This window comes from Etheostoma spectabile, unplaced genomic scaffold (genome assembly GCF_008692095.1).
Source record: "Etheostoma spectabile isolate EspeVRDwgs_2016 unplaced genomic scaffold, UIUC_Espe_1.0 scaffold00002880, whole genome shotgun sequence".
Taxonomy (NCBI): domain Eukaryota; kingdom Metazoa; phylum Chordata; class Actinopteri; order Perciformes; family Percidae; genus Etheostoma; species Etheostoma spectabile.
Window position 1 is genome coordinate 1 of NW_022602962.1, and position 19,972 is coordinate 19,972.

The 19,972-nt window shown below is 40.4% G+C and overlaps 1 protein-coding gene across 1 annotated transcript; it reads right to left on the reverse strand.

The window, feature by feature from the left end:
* Positions 1-7,148: 7,148 nt before the first annotated feature.
* On the reverse strand, positions 7,149-19,647 carry LOC116676232 (draxin-A). The gene is made up of 6 exons (XM_032507487.1): positions 19,158-19,647; positions 18,458-18,684; positions 13,704-13,824; positions 12,671-12,763; positions 11,365-11,454; positions 7,149-8,265 (listed from the first exon to the last, which is right to left on the reverse strand). The coding sequence occupies exons 1-6, from the start codon at positions 19,645-19,647 to the stop codon at positions 8,153-8,155; spliced, it is 1,134 nt and encodes a 377-aa protein (XP_032363378.1). The 3' UTR covers positions 7,149-8,152.
* Positions 19,648-19,972: the final 325 nt, after the last annotated feature.

Here is a 19,972-nt window from a genome sequence, read left to right on the forward strand (position 1 = left end):
TTTGTGAAAAACAAACCCTGTTCTCCCACTCACCATACTGTAAGCAGCCAGTGCACAGACTATGGCCTACAACAGAACACAAGACAAAGGTTAAGACCTTTTTTTTTTTTTCTTTTTTTTTTATACGTTCCCTGTGGTCTAGGACCTTCCAATCCACAGACAATTTCAATGTTGAATCCATCAAGTATCAACTAAAAGCTCCAAACAGTCAGTGGCTCCCCCTCGCCATAGTGAGGACTTCTTGTTTTTTTCTCTGTTTTTATCATTGGAATGTGGATTTCTTTGGGTTTTGGAAGTCGGTTGGACATTTTAAGTGTCCCCCTTAGACTATTAGGTTTTACATTGGAACCCCATAGACCAAGCAATGAATTGAGTAATTAGGAGAGGGGGGGGGGGGGGAATGACTCAGAAATGACTCATTTTCTTCAGTCCCGAGTGACCCTCAGCTACACACACACTCCTTTTCTGACCTTTCAACATTTCATGTAAGTTTTTGAGCATGTGAAAAAACGTTTTCAAACTGATTTTGAACCTTAGCCCAGCTACCAAAAAACAGCACAAAAATCATCATTCAATTCAATTCTCTCCCTTTTAAATGGGCCGTGCCATGCAGGCATCAGCTCACTTATTATATGTTACTTATAGAAAAAAGTGGAGAAATCAGAGTCATATCGTGGCATGTGAGAAACATTTTCAGATTTTATATTTCCAGATCCATTGCCAAAATCACTGTATGTCAGTTGTGTTGATCTCACAAATGGATCTTGTTAATATGGCATTTAATGAGCAGATGCATCACTAGGTTTGTGATTCTTACATCCCATAATGTTATATAGTGATTCTGCCCATCACTGACACACATAACTGGTGAAGTCTCTGATCTTTAAATGGACTTAAACAGCTCTTTAGAGGCTATATTCCACATAACTAAACTTTTCTTCTACCATTTAACCACAAAAACTAAACAATATACCACAATAAATGTACATTTGACTGTTTATTGTGACATGGTTTGCCACACAGAGGGATTACCAATGAGCAACAAGGTCGCCATCCTTACTAGAATCCCTGTGAGCAGGCTCCAACAATACAGTCCAGCAAAAACAGCAAACTCACCTTTAGATTTATGCAGGGATTTCCATAACAGTTTATTCGGTTTCAAAGTAGATCTTTCTTTATCCGGTTCACTGCTTCAACTTGTTCTGGGGAATGGGGGGTGAGGGGGGGGGGGGGGGTGGTGCATGAAAAGCTGCGCAGATTGTTACAAACTTCTCCGTGAAACTCCCCTCCCTTCAGATCAGCCTGCAACACAAACCATGTGACAGCAGCCTGACTGCCTCCCATGTGACTCCCATCCTCCTCCTCCCCCCCCCTGACGGAAGAACCACAGGCCATCAACGCTGTATGGAGCTGACTGAATTGTTTTCATACATTTGACTTCAATTGCACCACACTTTTATTTTTTTTTATATTTATATAATATATATTATTTATTTATTTGTTTTTATTTATTTTTTATTTTTATTTTTATTTTTTTTTTATTTTTATTTTTATTTTTATTTTATTTTTATTTTAGTTATTTTTTTGCACATCAGAAGAAAAAAAAAAGTATACATATTTATTTATTTATTTATTTTTATTTATATGTATATATGTAGTTTTTTTTCTGTTTATGCGCCTCTATTTTGACTTTTAAATGCATACATACTGGCTATGTAACTATTTTTTGTAATAAAATATAAAAACACACCATATGGAACTAGAATTGTTTCTTATTACTGCGAGAAGATAAATGCTGAGAGAAAAAGAAAAAAAATTGAGAGAAAAAGTGATGACACTGGTGGCAAAAAAACATTTTTTTATGAGAGAAAAATAAATAATTTGAGAGAAAGGTTTTCATACCAATGGCAAAAAAAACATCTCTCTCAAAATGTTTTTTAAACCCTCAAGTATATATTTTTTGCTGTCAGTGTGAAAAAAACAATTCTCAAAAAAAAGAAGTGTTTCTTCTCTCAAATGTAAAATCTCTCTCAAATGACTTTTTTAAACTCTCAAATGTATATTTTTTGTTATCAGTGTGAAAAAAATTCTCTCAAAACGTTTTTTCTTCTCGCTCTCAAAACCTAAGTCTTTGCTCTCGATTCAGTTCTTTGCTCTCATCTGATTTTTCCCTTATGGGAAAATAGTGTCATGGGCGGGCTACGTTCCTATTGGCCAGTCGGGTGAGCACCATCTTGTCTTGGAAGACCATCTGAATCATTACACCATTGTCATCCCCATAGATAGATAACTGGCAGCCAGCCCACTTCTTAATAATACCTTTTATTTATCTAAGCACTTTAACAGTCAAACTGAAACACTGGCACTGAGCTCCATGTATATATGACATTTTATATTTTGAAATACATTTTATACTGATCAATACGTTGCTATCTAAAAGTAGGCTACTGGAAGAAAAAAAAAGCTATTTTAATTTTTGGTGCTTTTGCTAAATCAACTACTCAGAGAAATCAGTGGTCAATTCTGAGCAAAAGTTAGCTCCGGTTAGTAAAGGGGTTGATAGCATATTCAGAATGATCCAATGAATTATTACAGAAGTCCTTTTTTTTCTTCTCCATATTTTCTGTGTCAGAAAAGGTGGGACATTTGGAAATGTGATTTTTTGCTTTCCCCATCCATCTTTTCAATGCTTTGTCATGCAGACAGAAATTGCATCTGTTTCAAATTTCAAAGCACACACCACACACACACACACACACACACACACACACAGACACCCACAACCTCCCACCTCTGTCCGTTCTTACAAACAACCAAATAACCAGAGTAAACCCAAGGGTGTGTGATTTGTGATAGTTTGGTGTGTATCAGTGTGATAAACACATATCCTGTATATAGATATTTATGTATATACACACGTCCTATATATATATATATATATATCCACACGCGCCAGTCCAACACATAGAGAAAGAAACTTCTTCAGTTTATGATAGAATGATGATGATGATGATGATATCATCATCATCATCATTCTATCATAGATAGAACACTTCATTTTAAAAACGTCTCGGGTTACGTATGTAACCCTTGTTCCCCGAGATAGGGGAACTAGACACTGCGTCGGTTACGACACTTTGGGAAAAACGCTCATGTGTCATAACCGACGCAGTTCGAGTTCCCCTCGAAGGGGAACGTCTCTGGTTACGTATGTAACCCTTGTTCCCCGAGATATGGGAACTAGACACTGCGTCGGTTACGACACTATGAGCTTTTTTCCCCCATAGTGTCGTAACCGACGCAGTTCGAGTTCCCCTCGAAGGGAACTCATGTTCGCTTCAGAGCACCTGTATTCTTCCTCTCACCTGTAAATCATTTCTCTTCATCTACTCTCACCTGTTGTTATGTGACTATAGTCCCATCCTTTTGTAACATTATCGCAACCAAGCAAATCCATCCAGTTCTGGAAAAAGCTATCACGGGGACGTTGACTAATCCATAAGGTCAAGAAGTAAGTTGCGCACCAACACTCTTATAAGTAAATGTACAAGCGTATCTACTTTCTCCTTTTCACTTTTCAAAAGGTACAATTCATGAAATTTTGTCACTTCTGGGTCCTGCCACTGACATTCGCCCTCCTTGCCATTGTGAGTCGGAAATAACGTTTTGAAGCACTAGACCTTTGAACTCACCGTAAGCCCCGGTGATGAGGGGCAGCAGCCAAACTCTTTAAAATGCTAATGTCGGACGCCTTTGCTGTGAGTTTCTTTTTTCTCCATTCTGGCTCATTCCTTTTGTGCTTGTTATTCCTTAAAGGAAATGATTCATTGTGTGCCTCAAGCTTGCAGGTGGCCTCTGTACTCCTGTTTTTTTTCTTTTCATGTGAACCCTGACCTCCTGCTGACCTCTGACCCCTGACTCAGGTTTGTCTCTCTAATTGAAGTATTTATGCTGTCAAATGACCACATTAGCAGCCCGAATACGCTCCGCTGAATGCATTTGTATGCATATGTGTGTCAAAATGAGATTGCAGAGGGACAAATGTGGGACTTGTTATTTAATTTGAGGTTAAAGGCTTTTAACCATCATAGGTGAAGCAATCCTTGGATGTAATTGCAAATAAAAGAGCCCTTCTGCATGCTGACCTGCTGGGACAGACTTGCCAAAGTCCCATCATTTTTTCATCCTATATTTATATACATTGGTATTAGGCTGCACAACTGAGGAAAATATACGATAAGTTGAATATTGCGTTTTTACTTGCGATTTATAAACAGATGTTAATGTGTGCTCAGTCTTGCATTTCTGCTGCTTTCAGTATTCTTCTAAAATACAACAATTTCATGTTACATGTAACACAAATAAGAGGAATCATTTCTAACCTTCTTTTATTGAATTGAGACCCATTAGATTAAATATAAAGGCACCACTAAAAAGAAAGACATTTTAAAGTGTAACTTTCTACTGAGATTTTCTCTCAACTAACCACACGTGTATTGCGCCAGTTGATATTGCGACAACAATAAAAAAAAGATAGATTGTGCAGCTATTGGCATCTATTTTCAATACTGTTCCCTTTAATTATTTCCATTCTTTTATAATCTCTCAAGCTGCAGAGAGAAGTTGTTTTACTCCTACATATCTCTCACATTGCCAGACCTTCCTCACAGTGCTGTGGCGGAGGGTCTGGCTAGTCCACACAGGATGGGACAAAAAAGTGCTCTGGGTTAGTGGCATTTCTTTAAACCAATCCCAATCCTCATGCAAAATAGCTTTGGAAAGGAACTTGTTTTGGTGGAACGTGTACGTTCAAAATTTTTTTAGTCGTGCAACAGAAAACTCAGATGGACGAGAGTCTAGTTAGCAACCTGGATTTACCCTGCAGAGATGAAGGACAGAAGAAGGACATGGGGTTGAATTTTCCGGCGGCAACGGAACAATCCCGAAGTGGAACGTTGTGGATATAGACTAACTCGTATGTAAATTGTTGCACCTGTGTTCTTTTCAGAGTTCCCTGATCTTGAAAAGTTGGGTTAAAATAGCAACTTTGGCAATTAATTACTTCAAGAAATTCTAAAGAAAGTGCCATTGTGGTGTTGTTGATGGGATCTACAGCTGTGGGGATGTGGCTCTGTGTAATCCATCACTTGGCTGGCTGTTGCCAGCTGGTTTTCAAGAGGGCAGTCCACCGTCCGAGCCCCCTGTTCAGAGGGAACTATTACAAATACATCATTCAGTACTGCTTTTATTCTGTAGCTGTTAATCAGGATGACACAATCCCAGTCCAACTGAGCTGCTGCTTAGGAAAGAAAAACGAGTGGTACTTTCTCCATCTCATCCATTATTGATAGCTTCTCTGAGAGCTGGCGTGTTTGGATCAGAGATGAGTGTCATTGCTGCTACGTGCTCTAATGTGATGTAAGGTTGGTGAAACTCTCACCAAAATTCAAACGAGGGTCTTTTTTGGACGTACCCGAGTCAAACTTTCGTTTGAAAGCATAATTAGGACAGAAGCGCCACTTTTAAGATTTACTTATTTCGATTTTGCTCAAATGGCCTTTTGAATGGGAGAGCTGGGGGCTCTACTATAACAGCATAAAATCAACACATCTATGCATGAACTCAGCATTGAGAACACTGCTTGTGTACACTGAGTTTACTAAAAAGAAGAGGTTTTGAACGACTTACTTTAGCTGTTGTTGTTTACCGCTCTGCAATCAATCAATCTTCCAATGCGAATGAATGGACTCCATAGGAGGAAATGTCCTTATAAAGCTCCTTTTTCAACTACAAGGTGAATATTGTGTTTCACTAACGACAAAACAACAAATTATCCGTGCATTTATATGAACTAAGCTTTAGGAGCTTTCCATCTTTATGATTTTTGACAGGCTAGATGGACCGAGACTGGAAACCAACGGCTACAGTGAATTGTTAAGACCTTTCTTTTTAATAAACTCTGTGTACACTACAATGTTCTCCATGCTGAGTTCCCGTGTAGAGGCCCTGGTGATACTTTGAGCAGAGTTTCATGTTGTGTCGAGCTTTGTTAGTGTTTTAAAATAGTGATTTTGATGCTATCGCAGTAGAGCCCCTAGCTCGCCATTCAAAAGACCATTTGACCAAAAATAATAATGGGTCAATCTTAAAAGTGGCGCTTGTGTCCTATTTCTGAACTCCCACCTTGCAATTGGCAGGCAACCGCTCTACGCTGAGCCGCAGCCGCCCAATTCAGATGTTTATGAGTTGTTAGACTTTCTGTCGAAACTCCTCAGTGTTTCATTCATAAGTGATTCAATATTTCACACCATTGCGAAAACTAGAGAAAAGTCCTAAAACTAGGACAAATACGTGTTGCTGAATTCTTGTATTCTCTTCATTTTACACCCATTCAGCTCATGACCTCCCAGATTATGTAGTATATATAAAGTAGTTCCAAACTCATTTTTCCTCAAGCAGCTACAGAACTAAAATGCTGCTTTCACATTGATGAATCAGGCTATATAATAATATCTATTGCTATAGTTATAGGGCGCTACAGGCCTAGACTGCTGGGGACTTCCCATTATGGACTGAGCACATCTCTCTTCCTCCTTCTCTCCATCTGTATACAACCTCATCCCATTAATGCATGTTACTAACTCAACTTCTTCCCTTTCCCAGAGTCTTGAGCTCCATCGCCCCCGTAGTCTTGGTGCTCTTCCGCCATGTTCTGCTCGAGTGTCTGCCTCGTAAAGGACGTTTTCCCTTGCCTCTGTTGCCTAGTGCTTGCTCTTGGTGGGAACTGTTGGGTTTCTGCAAATAACATCACAGAGTACGGCCTAGACCTGCTCTTTATGGAAAGCGCAGTGAGACAGCTGTTGTTGTGATTTAGCGATATATCAATAAAATTGAATTGAATTGAATTGAATAGGGTAAGGGTAGTCTATAGGCTATATGTACCCTATGTAATTTATTTGTTTTTTAGTCTTACGACACAACTGTTAAAGTTACTAATTTAAGGCCAAAGAAAAGACATCAAGTAATAAATCACAATCCCTGATATAGTTAAAGGTCAATGTTGCAGATGTAGACAGGTATATACCACAAGATGTTGATCCTAGCAAGTGTTTAATCATAAAACCAAAAGAGACAGATAAACACGATAGCTGGACAAAATTTGCTCAAGCACAGTATAAATAAAACATATATTAAGACATGTAAAAGGAAGGTCAAACAAGCATCTTTGTTTATCAGTCTACAGTTACGTACATTTGAAGAGAAGTGGCGTCAAGTTAACAAAAAAGCGTTGGCAATTCAAACACATTCATATTTACAATGCAGAACAGCAGGTTGGGTTCAAATCACATTTACAAATCATTTTAAAAGCAAAATGTAGCAAAGAGCTCACACAGAAACTATTTTAATCTCATTTTAGAATAATTTCTGTGAGCGACAGCTTATCTGGCTCCATTTGAAGGATTCTGAACCAATAAATGCCAAAATATTTGGGACTCCAAGCATCAATGCAACACTAAAAATGAAGTGTAAACATTGTTGGACTTAGATCAGGAGGACAGAGACAATCAGGTGCAGGAAAAACTGTGAGAGACATTTGAAAAAAGGTTTCCCAAAACAAAATAAAATGTGCTTTTATTCTAAAACCAAACCAACAGTCACCCTTACTGTGGTGAGTATTAACACATAAGGTATGACAAGTTTACAGATTTGCCAGCCAAGTGAATCTTTTACAACAATTCAAAACATAAAAAAACATTTGTCATTGTGGACTGAGTGAGCTTTAAAAAGCCTTCTCTAAAGACATGTACATATGCGTCTGTAATGATGCTGTAGTGACCAAAACTGAATGAAAACTGATGTATCGATAAGTAAATAAGTGCTTAAAAGATGGTGATTTGCTGGCTCATCCCACAATGCAACAGTCAAAAAGTAAATCCAGTCGAGTCACCTGTTATTTTGTTTGAACTGACCAGATGCGGCGGCCATGTTGTTGTTTTTCATTGTGGAATCCGTTTAAAAAACCAGCAAGACGTCACCTTTTAGCACTTAGCTGCATGTTAGCGGTGTCATGTGATGTCTTGGCTGTTCTGCCAGAGTAGTCATGGGGACCTTTCCCCACTCCTCCTCCATCTTGTCCTCCAGGTCCTCTTCCTCAGATGGTGATGAAGCCTCCTTGGTCACTGTTGACTGACTCTGGCACCACACAGCGACCCCTCCTCCTGGTCACGCGACGCTTCCGGTGGAATTTAGCGTAACAACGGTACCCTGAAAGATCATAAAAAAAACCTGTAAGCTGTGTTGTGAGATACAGAAAGCTAAGGTGAATAAATCAGGAACTGCAAGTCAGCTTTATTTGCCGGGGATGAGGACACATACGAGGAATTTTTCTTTTGATCATCATTGCTCACAATGCGCTTACACATACAAAATAACCAAACAATTTATACACACTCATATATACATACTCTAAATAGAAACAATATAGAGGCAATAGTGCAATGAAGAGTGCAAAGTGTGCAGGGGTAAATTGTGATAGTTATAATTTTAAATGTGGAGCATAGTGCAAAGAATGCTGGAATAAATAGTATTATGTTATTATATTACAATATATTAAATAATTTGATATTATTGAAAAAAATAAAATAAAATAAAGAATTAAAATTAGTTTTTGGATCACTTAGACAGCTAAGAATGTAAAAATCTACATATTGAAAGTGCAAGTCAGTCTGCCACTAGTTTGGGCCCCTACTGGTTACCAGTCAATGACTATTAAAACAGTAAGACTTGGGGGGGGGGGATGGCTAAAATACGTGAATTTGAATTTGATTTGACCACTTCAATATAAAAATATGAAAACTCTGTGTCATACATTAAAATACATAAATAGTCAGGGATGGCACAACATAGCTCAAAGACTTATTTCCATTGCCACCATGAGCTTAGCATCAATGGTTTTGAGTCAAGTATCTCGACAACTATTGGATAAATTCAAATAAAAAAGTCTATCATGCAGTCATACACTTTGGTCCAGACTGAAATATATCAACTACAAAATGGATTCCCATCAAATTGCAAATATTCAAATGTACTGTGATGTGGAAAAAGCCCAAAAAGTATGGTGGCCCTCAAAGCCCAATGCACTTTAAATTAAGAAATCAAATGCAAAAATCACAAAAATCACAAGCAATGAATAAACATCGTCACTAATTTCATGACACACAAAAACATCTGTTTGCAGACGAAGAAGACATGTCCTTTTTAATTCAATTCACAATTTTCACTCTGTGAATGTGTTAAATGTTGTTGCACAGACATTGAACACAGGCCTGAATTACACACATAAACATGTGTCCTCGTCAACCTGAATCACAGTGCGGCTTGCGCCCATCCAGGGGAACAACTGACAGGAAAAGTGACGGGAACAAGGACCGCCTCTGTACATGGCCTTTATAGACTTGACAAAGGCCTTTGACTCCATGGATTGTCAGGCACTGTGGAGCATACTATCAAGGTTTGGATGTTATGACAAATACATCTGTGTACTAAGGCTACTGCATGACAGCATCTCAGCCATAGTGCTCAGCAACATTAGCTCTGAACCTGAGCCATTTACTGTAGAAACTGGGGTCAAACAGAGATGTATCATTGCACCTATTTGCCATCAAATTCCATTCATTGCAGCCATACTCCACCTCACTGGCCAAGAGTTGCGACAGGGGATCTCAATAAAGGACTTTACAGGACTGACAGCAGGCTCTTCAACATTAACAGGTTCAAAGCCAAGAGCAAAGTCAAGAAAACCACCATCAGGGAGCTGTAATACGCCGATGATAACGCCATTGCAGCACACTCCCCTGAAGACCTCCAGGGCATCCTCAATGCCTTTTGCCAAGGCATACAGCGCCCTAGGGTTGGCCTTGGACATCAAGAAAACTCTCTTGATGGTTCTGTATCAACCACAACCCAACCAACCATCACTCCAGCCCATCATCAAAGTGGATAACACCAATCTGGAAAGCTTGGACCACTTACCCTACCTTGGAAGCCTTCTCTCTTCCAAAGCCGATATAGACTCCGAGGTTAACCATCACCTGAGTTGTGTCAGCGGAGCCTATGCCAAACTCAGGACAAGACTCTTTGATGACTGAGACCTGAGGGCTCAAACCAAGCTCCTGGTTTACAGAGCTGTGATTCTCCAAACCCTGCTGTATGGAGGGGGATCCTGGACCACCTACAGCGGAAACCTGAGAGCCCTGGAACTATTCCATCAAGGAGACTTAAGAAATATCTTGAGGATCAACTGGGAAGACATATGTACAAACTCCAGCATTCTGAAGAAAACAAATCCTCCAACACCATCATAATGGAGCACCAACTCCGATGGACAGGCCGTGTCATCCGCATGCCCAGAAACCATCTCCCTAAGCAGAATCTGTACTCCCATTTAAAAGAAGGACTGCGAGCCCCCGGTGGGCCAAAGAAACGCTTCAAGAACAACATCAAGACCAGCCTGAAAAAGTTAAACATCACGTCCTGCGACTGGGAGGATCTTGTGTTGAACAGGGACTACTGGAGAAGAGCAGTGCATGAAGGTGCAGCACACCACGAAACAGAACTCCGCCGTGCCACAGAGGCAAAGCGGCAACACCGCAACAACAAAGAGAGAAAGGCTCCACCACCACACACCACCTTAATCGTACAATGCCCACATTGCAGCAGAATCTGTGGATCATGGTTTGGCCTTTACAGCCACCTGAGGATCCACAAATAAGATGAACCGACAGAGAGGACTCGTCATACTTGTCTCGAGTGACTGCCAAAGAAGATGCACACTAATGGAGAGATGTCAGAGTGAGGGGGCACTCCTTGGAAGGGCATCCCAAGCAGTTAGGAGTTTGGTGCCTTGCTCAAGGGCTCCTTGGTAGTGCCAAGGAGGTGAACCTCTCCAGCTAGTAATCCAAGCTCTTTTGGTCCGTACTTGAACCACGACCTTCCAGTTCCCAACCCAACTCCCTATGGACTGAGCTACTACCATCCCAGCATCACTGCAAGAAGAGCACCACAGAAACTGTTTCCAGGGGACATTAAAAAGTGATGCACCCTGCTTGGATACGCTAGACACGCTTGTGGCTCATTAAGTTATTGAAGTTGGCTACTGTCCTTGTAATCACAGGAGAAAATAATAAGCAAAGGCCAACGCTAGGTTAAGAGCAGGTATCTGCAACTATATCTGAAGCACAAAGATAAAATAAATAAACTAAAGTTAAATGTTAGCTCCCTTCCATTTTGTCTATGGGGCTTCATCCGCCTGCCCGGGTTCAAACCTGTATCTCTACTGAGCCATACACAGTTCTTCTCACTCACCTTCCTCACACATGCAGTCATCGTAGCATTTGTTGTTGAGGCCTCTGTTGTGAGTTTTACACTCGTGTTGTCTCAAGTCACAACAAGAACCTTTAAAGGAACAAGCACATTGCATTCAACAACCAAACACGTGAGACATTGCCATGTAGATGATTCATGTGAAATATACAAAAACGAGGAAAAAAATTGAAATAACTTGTTTAATTTATTTTTAAGTTTTAAATAATACCTAAGATATTTTTCACTGAACATTAAAGGACAATTCCGGCACAAAACCAAATAGGGGTTAATAACATATGTTTACCGAGTCAATTATTCTCTGGACAGTTTATTAAAAAGATAATTCATAAGAAAGTACTGATCACGTGAACAGGCAGGCGCCATCTTGGAAAAGAGGCATGACCTGTTGGACGGCAAACGCCGTGCAATCTATCTTTTTAATAAACTGTCTGTACTCTTACAAAATTCTCATTGCTTCGGTTTACATGTAGGGACCCTTATTATGCTACCGTTGAAATGTGGTGCTATTTTGAGCCTTGTTAGTGGTATGAAATAGGGATTTACCCTACGCCCTGAAAGCTACCGTTAGCAGCTAGCGACCGGTTAGCGGTAGGTTGGGTCAAGCTACAGACACGTTCGATCAGCATAAAAACAGATCCTAGAGAACGATTGACTCGGTACACACATGTTATTAACCCCTAGGTTCATTTTGCGCCGAAATTGTCCTATAAGCTATAGTGCGTAGTTTCTGTCGCCCCCCCTTAACGAATTTTAACCACTGTTGTTGCATCCACATGACACAAGCCTTCCATAATCCCGCTCCACCACCGCCCCTCCTCCACGTTACTTGGAGCCAGGGAGGACACGGAGGATTAAAAAACACCTAATGGACTCTTTTAGAAGAGGTAATTATCTTGACTCGAGTTTCTGCGTGCAAAAGTTGCCGGACGACACCATGTTCTAAACATAGCCCTAGTGAGGAAAACAGAGAGAGTTTGGTGGAGCTGATAGTCTAAAGTAGCTTTATATCAACTCATTTGGCTATGAATGTAACAGACGTTAATAACGTAATTACGGGTGGTCACCCTAGACGTTATGCACTAAATCGTTAAAAGGCCCAACAGACAATGCATACTGTTACAAATAAATTCTGGTATGGTAAAGCAACAATATAGAGTAAGTATTTAACCTTAAATAACAGCTTCAAATCATTGGTATGCTACATTGACTTTATCATTCCCATTGCGCCCTCCCTTGCATTGTACATTGCATTGCATCAGAATGGCATGTAAATGCAAAGACTGACCTGGGAGACAGTCCAGGTGGTGGTCACATGGCTCGATGGCGTCAGCGTCTACAGTCACATTTCCACTGCTGAGGTTCTTACTCCGCCTCTTGTCTGCAGCAGAATAAAAAATAAATGACGAGAGCAGCTTGATACTGAAGGCGTCTGATCAATACACAGCCTCAACCCAACAGATCGATTGACTTCAGGTTCATTCAGTTACAACATTTTGCTTTAATGTCAGGTGCAAATATATCCTAGTAAAGCCATTTAAATTTGTAAAATAATGCTTTTCACTTGTCTCATATATTACAATTTCAACATCTATTGTAGGAAGCAATAATCTCATACCACAAATGGAGAGAAACTATGGGGGTACTCGGGCAAAAAGTCATGGTCACGTTGTTTTTTGGATAGTCCAGTTTTCATTGGCTTCTTTGCTTTATATAAAGTGGCATTAATGTGCGATAACAAAGCCAATGAGTTCAAATACCACCAGCTGTACTTGGTATTTAGATATTGAATGTCTGTGTGGTTTTGAGCCATCTCTAGCATGACACTAGGGATGGCTACTGAAATATCTCAACTACTGGGTTGATTGGTATAATGGAAGACTTTCATGGTCACCAGAGGAGAAAGCCTACAGACTTTGGGAACCCCACAATGAGCTTGACATTTGTAGTTTTGAGTGAAATATCTCAAATATTGGATAGATTGAACTTAAAAGTTCTGTCGTGCAGTCAACTACTTTGGTCCAGACTAAAATATCTCAATCACATTTCAAGGGCCCCTTACTATTGACATTCCATTGTCATTCTATTGTCATAGTTAGCATGTTAGCATGCTGATAACAGGCATTTCTTTTAAAGCCCAATGTGCCTGAGTACAGCCTGATCTGCTACCCTGGCTGTAGAGTCTGTCTTTTAAATTTGAATATATTAAAATAATCTGGTCCAATAAGGATTGGAGTTTGATTCGGAATATGTCCACCAATCCTGTCTTGAAATCAGAGTCTTTTATGAGCACATGTTCACAATTACAGCTAATCACTAACCTTTCTTCCTGGAGGACGGCCAGGTGTCCACAGGTTTCATGTCCTCGTAGTCGGTCCAATCAAAAAGCGCCATGTCCAACGTTGGCATCACCTCTCCTTGTCCTTTTCCTTTTCCAGTCCTCTGAAAAAAAAGGAAATGTAACATGAAGTGAACCGTTATATTTTCTGTGGATTTCAGTGGGAACATTTGATTGAATCACACTCTGTATAAGAAGAATCCAAACAGGAGAGCTCAAACACGCTGATATGCGGATCTGTAAACACCTAATCCCATCTTCAATTAGTTTCAGCATGCTGTGAATGGGAATATTTAAAACATATTTTTTATTTATCTATTCAAAGACAACTGTGAATAAGAAGATTTGTATTAAAAATGAACACTATACTGCACAATGCTGCTGAAGAGAATACAGTGAATTTTGTCTTCTCAGATTAATGTTCAGTTACTTAAATTGCACTTACCACAGCAGCGGATGACTGAGGTTTGATTTGTCGACTGTCTATTAATACTACAGGTTAACACGTCCAGGGTGTTCTTAATGAAACACATCGGACTCGAGCTGTGACGAGCAGCGGTAATGACTCATAAAACGCCCTCACAGAGCCAACGGAGACAGAAGCAGAGCTTTAAAAACCAATCGATTGGAAACCAATCAGAGAACATGACTGCCCACGGACTGGAATACAAATATAAGTGATGTATCACATCATTTGTGTTGCTAAAAGATATTACAACATACAGCAACATACAGTTCATTACACACAACCGCAGGCTTTATGTATCTCCGTTAAGAGCAGCAGGCAGCTAACGCAGCATGCAAGTGGTTGTGGGTGGACATTTTATAATTCCTATGTTGTATGGGGGATTTTAGTTTTTTAAGATGTTTCAATGCATGCACTGTTTTAAAGTCAGCCATTTTTTTTTGGTAAAAGCGTCACAGCATTGTCTTTCAAAGGTACTCTTAAAAGTAATTTCTTACATTACTCTGTTACCTCCCTTTAAATGTAAGTAGTTTACTAAGATTCTGAGAGTATTTCTTTCCCTATTTAAATGTAAATGCGTTTACTTTTAGGATAGCAGTAGGTTTGTGCTGCCAATGTTGCCAGTGTTATATATGTACAGTATATATATATATTTCATCAGACGAACAAATCTCAAAAACCTCTATTTTCCTAAGAATCAAAGCTCCATTCTAAGACATATAAAGCTAATGAAGAAATGTATGTTCCCCAGAGAATAAACAATTGATCTTATATCTCTAATTGATGACTTTGCTATAAAACAAAAGTCCTCTGAGGATTACGTATGCATAACTTTCTGCAATAAAAGCCATGCAACTCTTCCTCACACAGAGGAAGCAAAACAGAAATGTTGGACGGTATAATTAAGTCAGCAGGACTTTGAGGAATACTCGGTCCACAAAAGACATCCATCAAAAAATAAGTATCAACCTCTCCATAGAAACAGATCCATATTTACTCCCTTTCACACTCAGGAAAGAAACCTATATGGAAACATCAATTAGATTAATTGCAGAGGGCTAACTGCTTTTGCTTGGCTGCTCAATAAAGCATCAACAGAAGATCGAAGATTAATTAAGAAGCGCCGACGCATGCTCGAGCCTCCGAAGATGTGGTTCAGGAGCGGCTTTTTTTTCTGTGGTCTAATAATATTTGCTCTTATGGTTAAGAGACACAGATTCCTGGAATCACAGATATCTTGAAAAATGAAAGCTTGCAGACATCAAACATAGAGACCGACTGACCAGTCACACAAATCCACCATAACTTCATCTAAAACTTCAAATGCAAATGTACATTTCACTCTTGCAAGAAATGGTTTCTGAATGTAAGACCTCACCAGTAAAATGACAGCACTAGTTATTTGGTTCATCACCTAAAATGACGTCTGTTTACGGTTTTCTAACCATTGATTTTCAGTCATTATTTGTAAGAAGAAGCCTGTTCTTACAAATAATGACTGAAAAACAATGGTGGAACTGGGGGGGATGTCGTTATAGGACCAAATAAGTTCAGGAGACCTGGGTGGACAAAGTTTTTATTTTAACCCCAGAGATCTCGGTTCACATCCTGTCTCCTTTTAACAATGACCACAATTTAGTTGCATAAAGTTAACCCTTGTGTTGTCTTCCCATCGACCTGTAACTTTGTGTTTTTCTGGGCCGAAATTTTGACAATGTGAAGTTTTTTTCCTACACATTTGTCAATGTTTTTGTAGATTTCTTTTCCCAATTTTTTTGTCACTTTTATTATGTTTTTGTAGTTTGCTTTAACAAGTTTTTTTTTCTTACATTTACCAATTTTTTTATCACTTCTTTTTAACAAGTTTTTGTCATCTTTGGCGATTTTTCCGATTTTGTTTGGTCACTTTTTTCAGCGTTTAAAAAAATTTATGTTTTTGTTGAATTTTTCCTGCATTTTTGAAGCTTTTTACAACATCCTTTGGTCATAGTTCTGTTAAATTGAAGGTGGAAAGGCCCAATATAATTCTTTTGTAAAGCGGGTCAATTTGACCCTGAGGACAACAGGAGGGTTAACTAATCTTTAACAATAGGGGATGCAGATCTGAAACTTCCATATGACTGAAAACAATGTAATTCTGCAGATGGGGACACCAGATCAGAAAAACACTCATGATGGTTGTTTTCAATGGCAACGACAAACTTGCCACTTCCTGAAGGATTTGTCAATTGTTTGTATTTGCAAGCACTACCCAAATTTGTAGTACTGCAAAACCATGGATGGCCCCTAATATGTCTGGAATGACTTCGTGGCTATGGTTACGAAGCCTGATTTGAAAGAAACTGCAAACCAAAAAAGTGGAAGAATCAAGTGAATATATGCTTACAACGGGAAATATAACAAGAGAGAGCCCCAAACCCCATTTAAACTCATCATTAAATTCAATTCCCAGCTTTACTCTTTTACGCTGCTCCATCCTGCCAAAGAACCATCACATTAGCTCTTGAGAGTTAAAGGTCCCATATTGTAAAATGTGACTTGGTTGAGGTACTTTATAAATACTGGGACGGTATCGAAATGCTCAATCAATGAAAAAAAGCACAGAACTGTACTTTTCAAACAAACTTTTGTACTGTTGGGATTTCACAACGATACTATATGAAAGTATGAAGTCCTGCTAGAGTGCTGTTACAGTCATTCCCCAGCTGCAATGACGGTGCAGAGACTCTGAGAGAGTAGTTGCAAAAGACCCTGAAATGCTGACCAATCAGAGCGGACTTGGCTTTTTCAGGAGATGGCCTTAAAAAGAAAAATGCTAAGATGGAGTGCTTCCGACAGAGGGTGAATACACGTTTATTCAGACACACGGTATGTGAAAATAATGTGTTTTTTGAACATTAAAGCATGTAAACATTTCCCAGGTGAATCCCAAAATACAAGTATGAACCTGAAAATGAGCATAACATGGGGCCTTTGAGTTGCCTTTCAAAAAAGTTGTGGTGACAGGGACAACAGATGAAAATTTGCCTTCTAATTTATTTAATTTAGTTATTATTTTTCCTTTTAATCAATGAGAATAGGCTCTGTCCAATAAGCTAATCAAATTAGAACGCTCAGTATTTCTGTTAAAGCTCATCTCAGTCAGGTTGAACAATGTCTGAAAATTGTATTCCAAATCACTTGATTTTAGAAGCGTCTTCAGTTTTAACTGAGTTGTTATTTTTACTCGTGTTTCTTTTTGAATTTTGGGATTTTTCTGTACAGCACTTTGGTCAACTTTGGTTGTTTTTAAAACGCTTAATAAATAAAGTTGGATTGGACTGGATTTCACCTGTTAAATATTATCATTGGTTTTAGTACAGTAGCTGGAGCTTCCCTTATGCTGGATGAGGTCACATTGGGATTAATAAACAGAACTGAAGAATCCTTTCAGAAGACGTTCTTCAACCAAAACTCCGGCCAAGTGGTTCCGTTTCTCAAATCATTCCTCCTGATTAAACACCTTAGATTAAATATAATCCGTGAATTTATTTCCCAGCAGCAACTTTACTGTGTTGACTTGACCAGCACTAAAACTGAAATAAAAACGGAGGCAGATATTTCCTCATATTTCGCCCTACAAGCTGTTGGGTGTTTGCACCAGCAGCTGTGACAAATGCAAAAGCTTTCATGAAATGGGCGCTGGATCAGTATCTATTGACATCAGGTTCCATCTTTTCTTAAAGAGTCTCATTTGTAACGGCTCCAAGATCGAAGGAGGCTCGATAAAACACGGGTTGTTTTTTTCCTTCCCTTATAAGTGCTGTTTATGCATACTGTTGAAGCATCAGGCTGGGTGAGCGTGACAGGTGGTGAGCGAAACCCCACGCGTGATTCTTCAGTGCATGCGCCCACAGTCGGACACGAAAAAGACTCTCCGTGCTCACATACATTTTATCCTGCCATGGTATTAATAAAGGAACATGGAGGTTGTTACAGAAAATATGCTGCTGGACTCTGAACAGTATGATTTTGATCCCAGAGGCGTAGTTTTTATTATACAGGGTCATATCTATCATACGTGCTGTGACCGAGGGCCAGTGAGTTTGGCCTGCTGGAGGATATTTATCACAAGACCCACTTTCAGGTTCACGCTGTGGTGTGTATCATTTCCAAGACGAACTATGTGGTTTGCGGCAGAAAAACGGCAGTAATGGGGGAACCACACCGGAACCACGCTGAGGCACAACAGACGCAGCCTTTGATAAGCCCTTGGGTTTCGTCGGGGTTACCTGGGGTTTGGTGGAGGCCGGCGGCAGCGTTGGGGGATGCTCGTTCATCACCGTGGTAACCATGGAGGAGCCAGAGCCAAAGACGGCGACGATGGGGGAGGGGGACTCACTGGGTGGGGTCAGGCTGAGGGAGGGGGAGGCGGCAGAGGAGGAGGAGGAGAAGGGAGGATCCTCGAACAGATCTCTGTCCCTGAACGCAGAGCTCAACTCAGGATCTGGAAGAAACCCTGGACGGACAGAAAGAGACAGTTCTGATGTGTTATGGCTTGTTTGGTTTGTTTTCTTTTTTGTCTGCTTGCAATGGATTTGTAGATGTTTAAAATTCTCAATTTTCTGAGCACTTTCAGGACTTCTCACCAATGTCAGTTTAAAACGTGAAAATTACAATTTAAAGATACAAAATTGGGCGAACTTCATGTGCTAAGGAAGATTTTGTGATATGATCCAAAGCTACATGGGACAAGGTTAGAGTGTTGTGTCAAAGACAACTTTTGCTTCATCAGTCCAGGTTTTCAGATATCTACTACTAGTGCTGCCACCATTTCAGTGCAGTGGCGCTGGATAGAATTTCCTGTGTGGTGCTCATTGAAAAGTCACATTTTCCAAAATGCAACTGGGAGTTGACATGCAGGACATTGTTAATGGATAGAATTGTATCATTACATCTGCATCTGCATTCATTTAATTATTTACAGCTCACCTTTTCCATGCCGTTCCTTGTCACGACGACTCCCTTGTCTCCTGTGCTCAAAATGGTGTCCATGCCCATTCCCGTGTCCATGCCCCCTTCCTTTGCGTGTCCCCAGAAGCTGGTTTTCCCTGGTCTGGGACGGACTCTTCATACTCATTCGAGCTCTGTCTCTGTCCCTGCCCGGGCCCATCTCCAGCCTCACCGGGCTCAAACTCTCCAGGCCCGTCTCATCGTCCTCAGGCCTGGCCAGCGGGTGCAGGGGCCTATGTGACAGCAGCCCTGCTCCACCTTTGGCCGCGCTGGCCCCCCGGCCCCTGTGCCCTCCACGGTCCCTGCTGTAACGGTGGCCCTGTAGACCTTGCAGAGGGTGCTGCAGGGCGTTGCTGCCACCTGCTGAGGTCTGTCTCCTCTTGCCGTGAGGAGATCCAGGCTCAGCGCTGTGGGACAGTGTCAGGGTGGCAAACAAGAACGCCAGGAGTAGACTCCAGGAGAGAGCCATTGTCTGAGCAGCAAACCTCCACCTGCTGGAAATAGGAAATACCAATTCTAAATACAACACACATTCTGCTTGTAATTAGACTTTAGGCAGATTAGATCATACAAAACATCCTGGCGGGCTTATCCTGAGTGAACTCTGTTATTGCCTGTTTTAATGTAAAGCAGCTAAAGAATGACAGGTAAAGAGGGAGAAAGAAAGGGGATGACGCACAGCAAAGGGCAAAGTGTGGGGTGGCCGTGGCGCGGAGATAGAGAACCACGACTTTGGCGGCTCAGTCCCAAGCTCTTCTCTAGGTGAGAAAATGTAAGACTATTGTCTGTGGAAA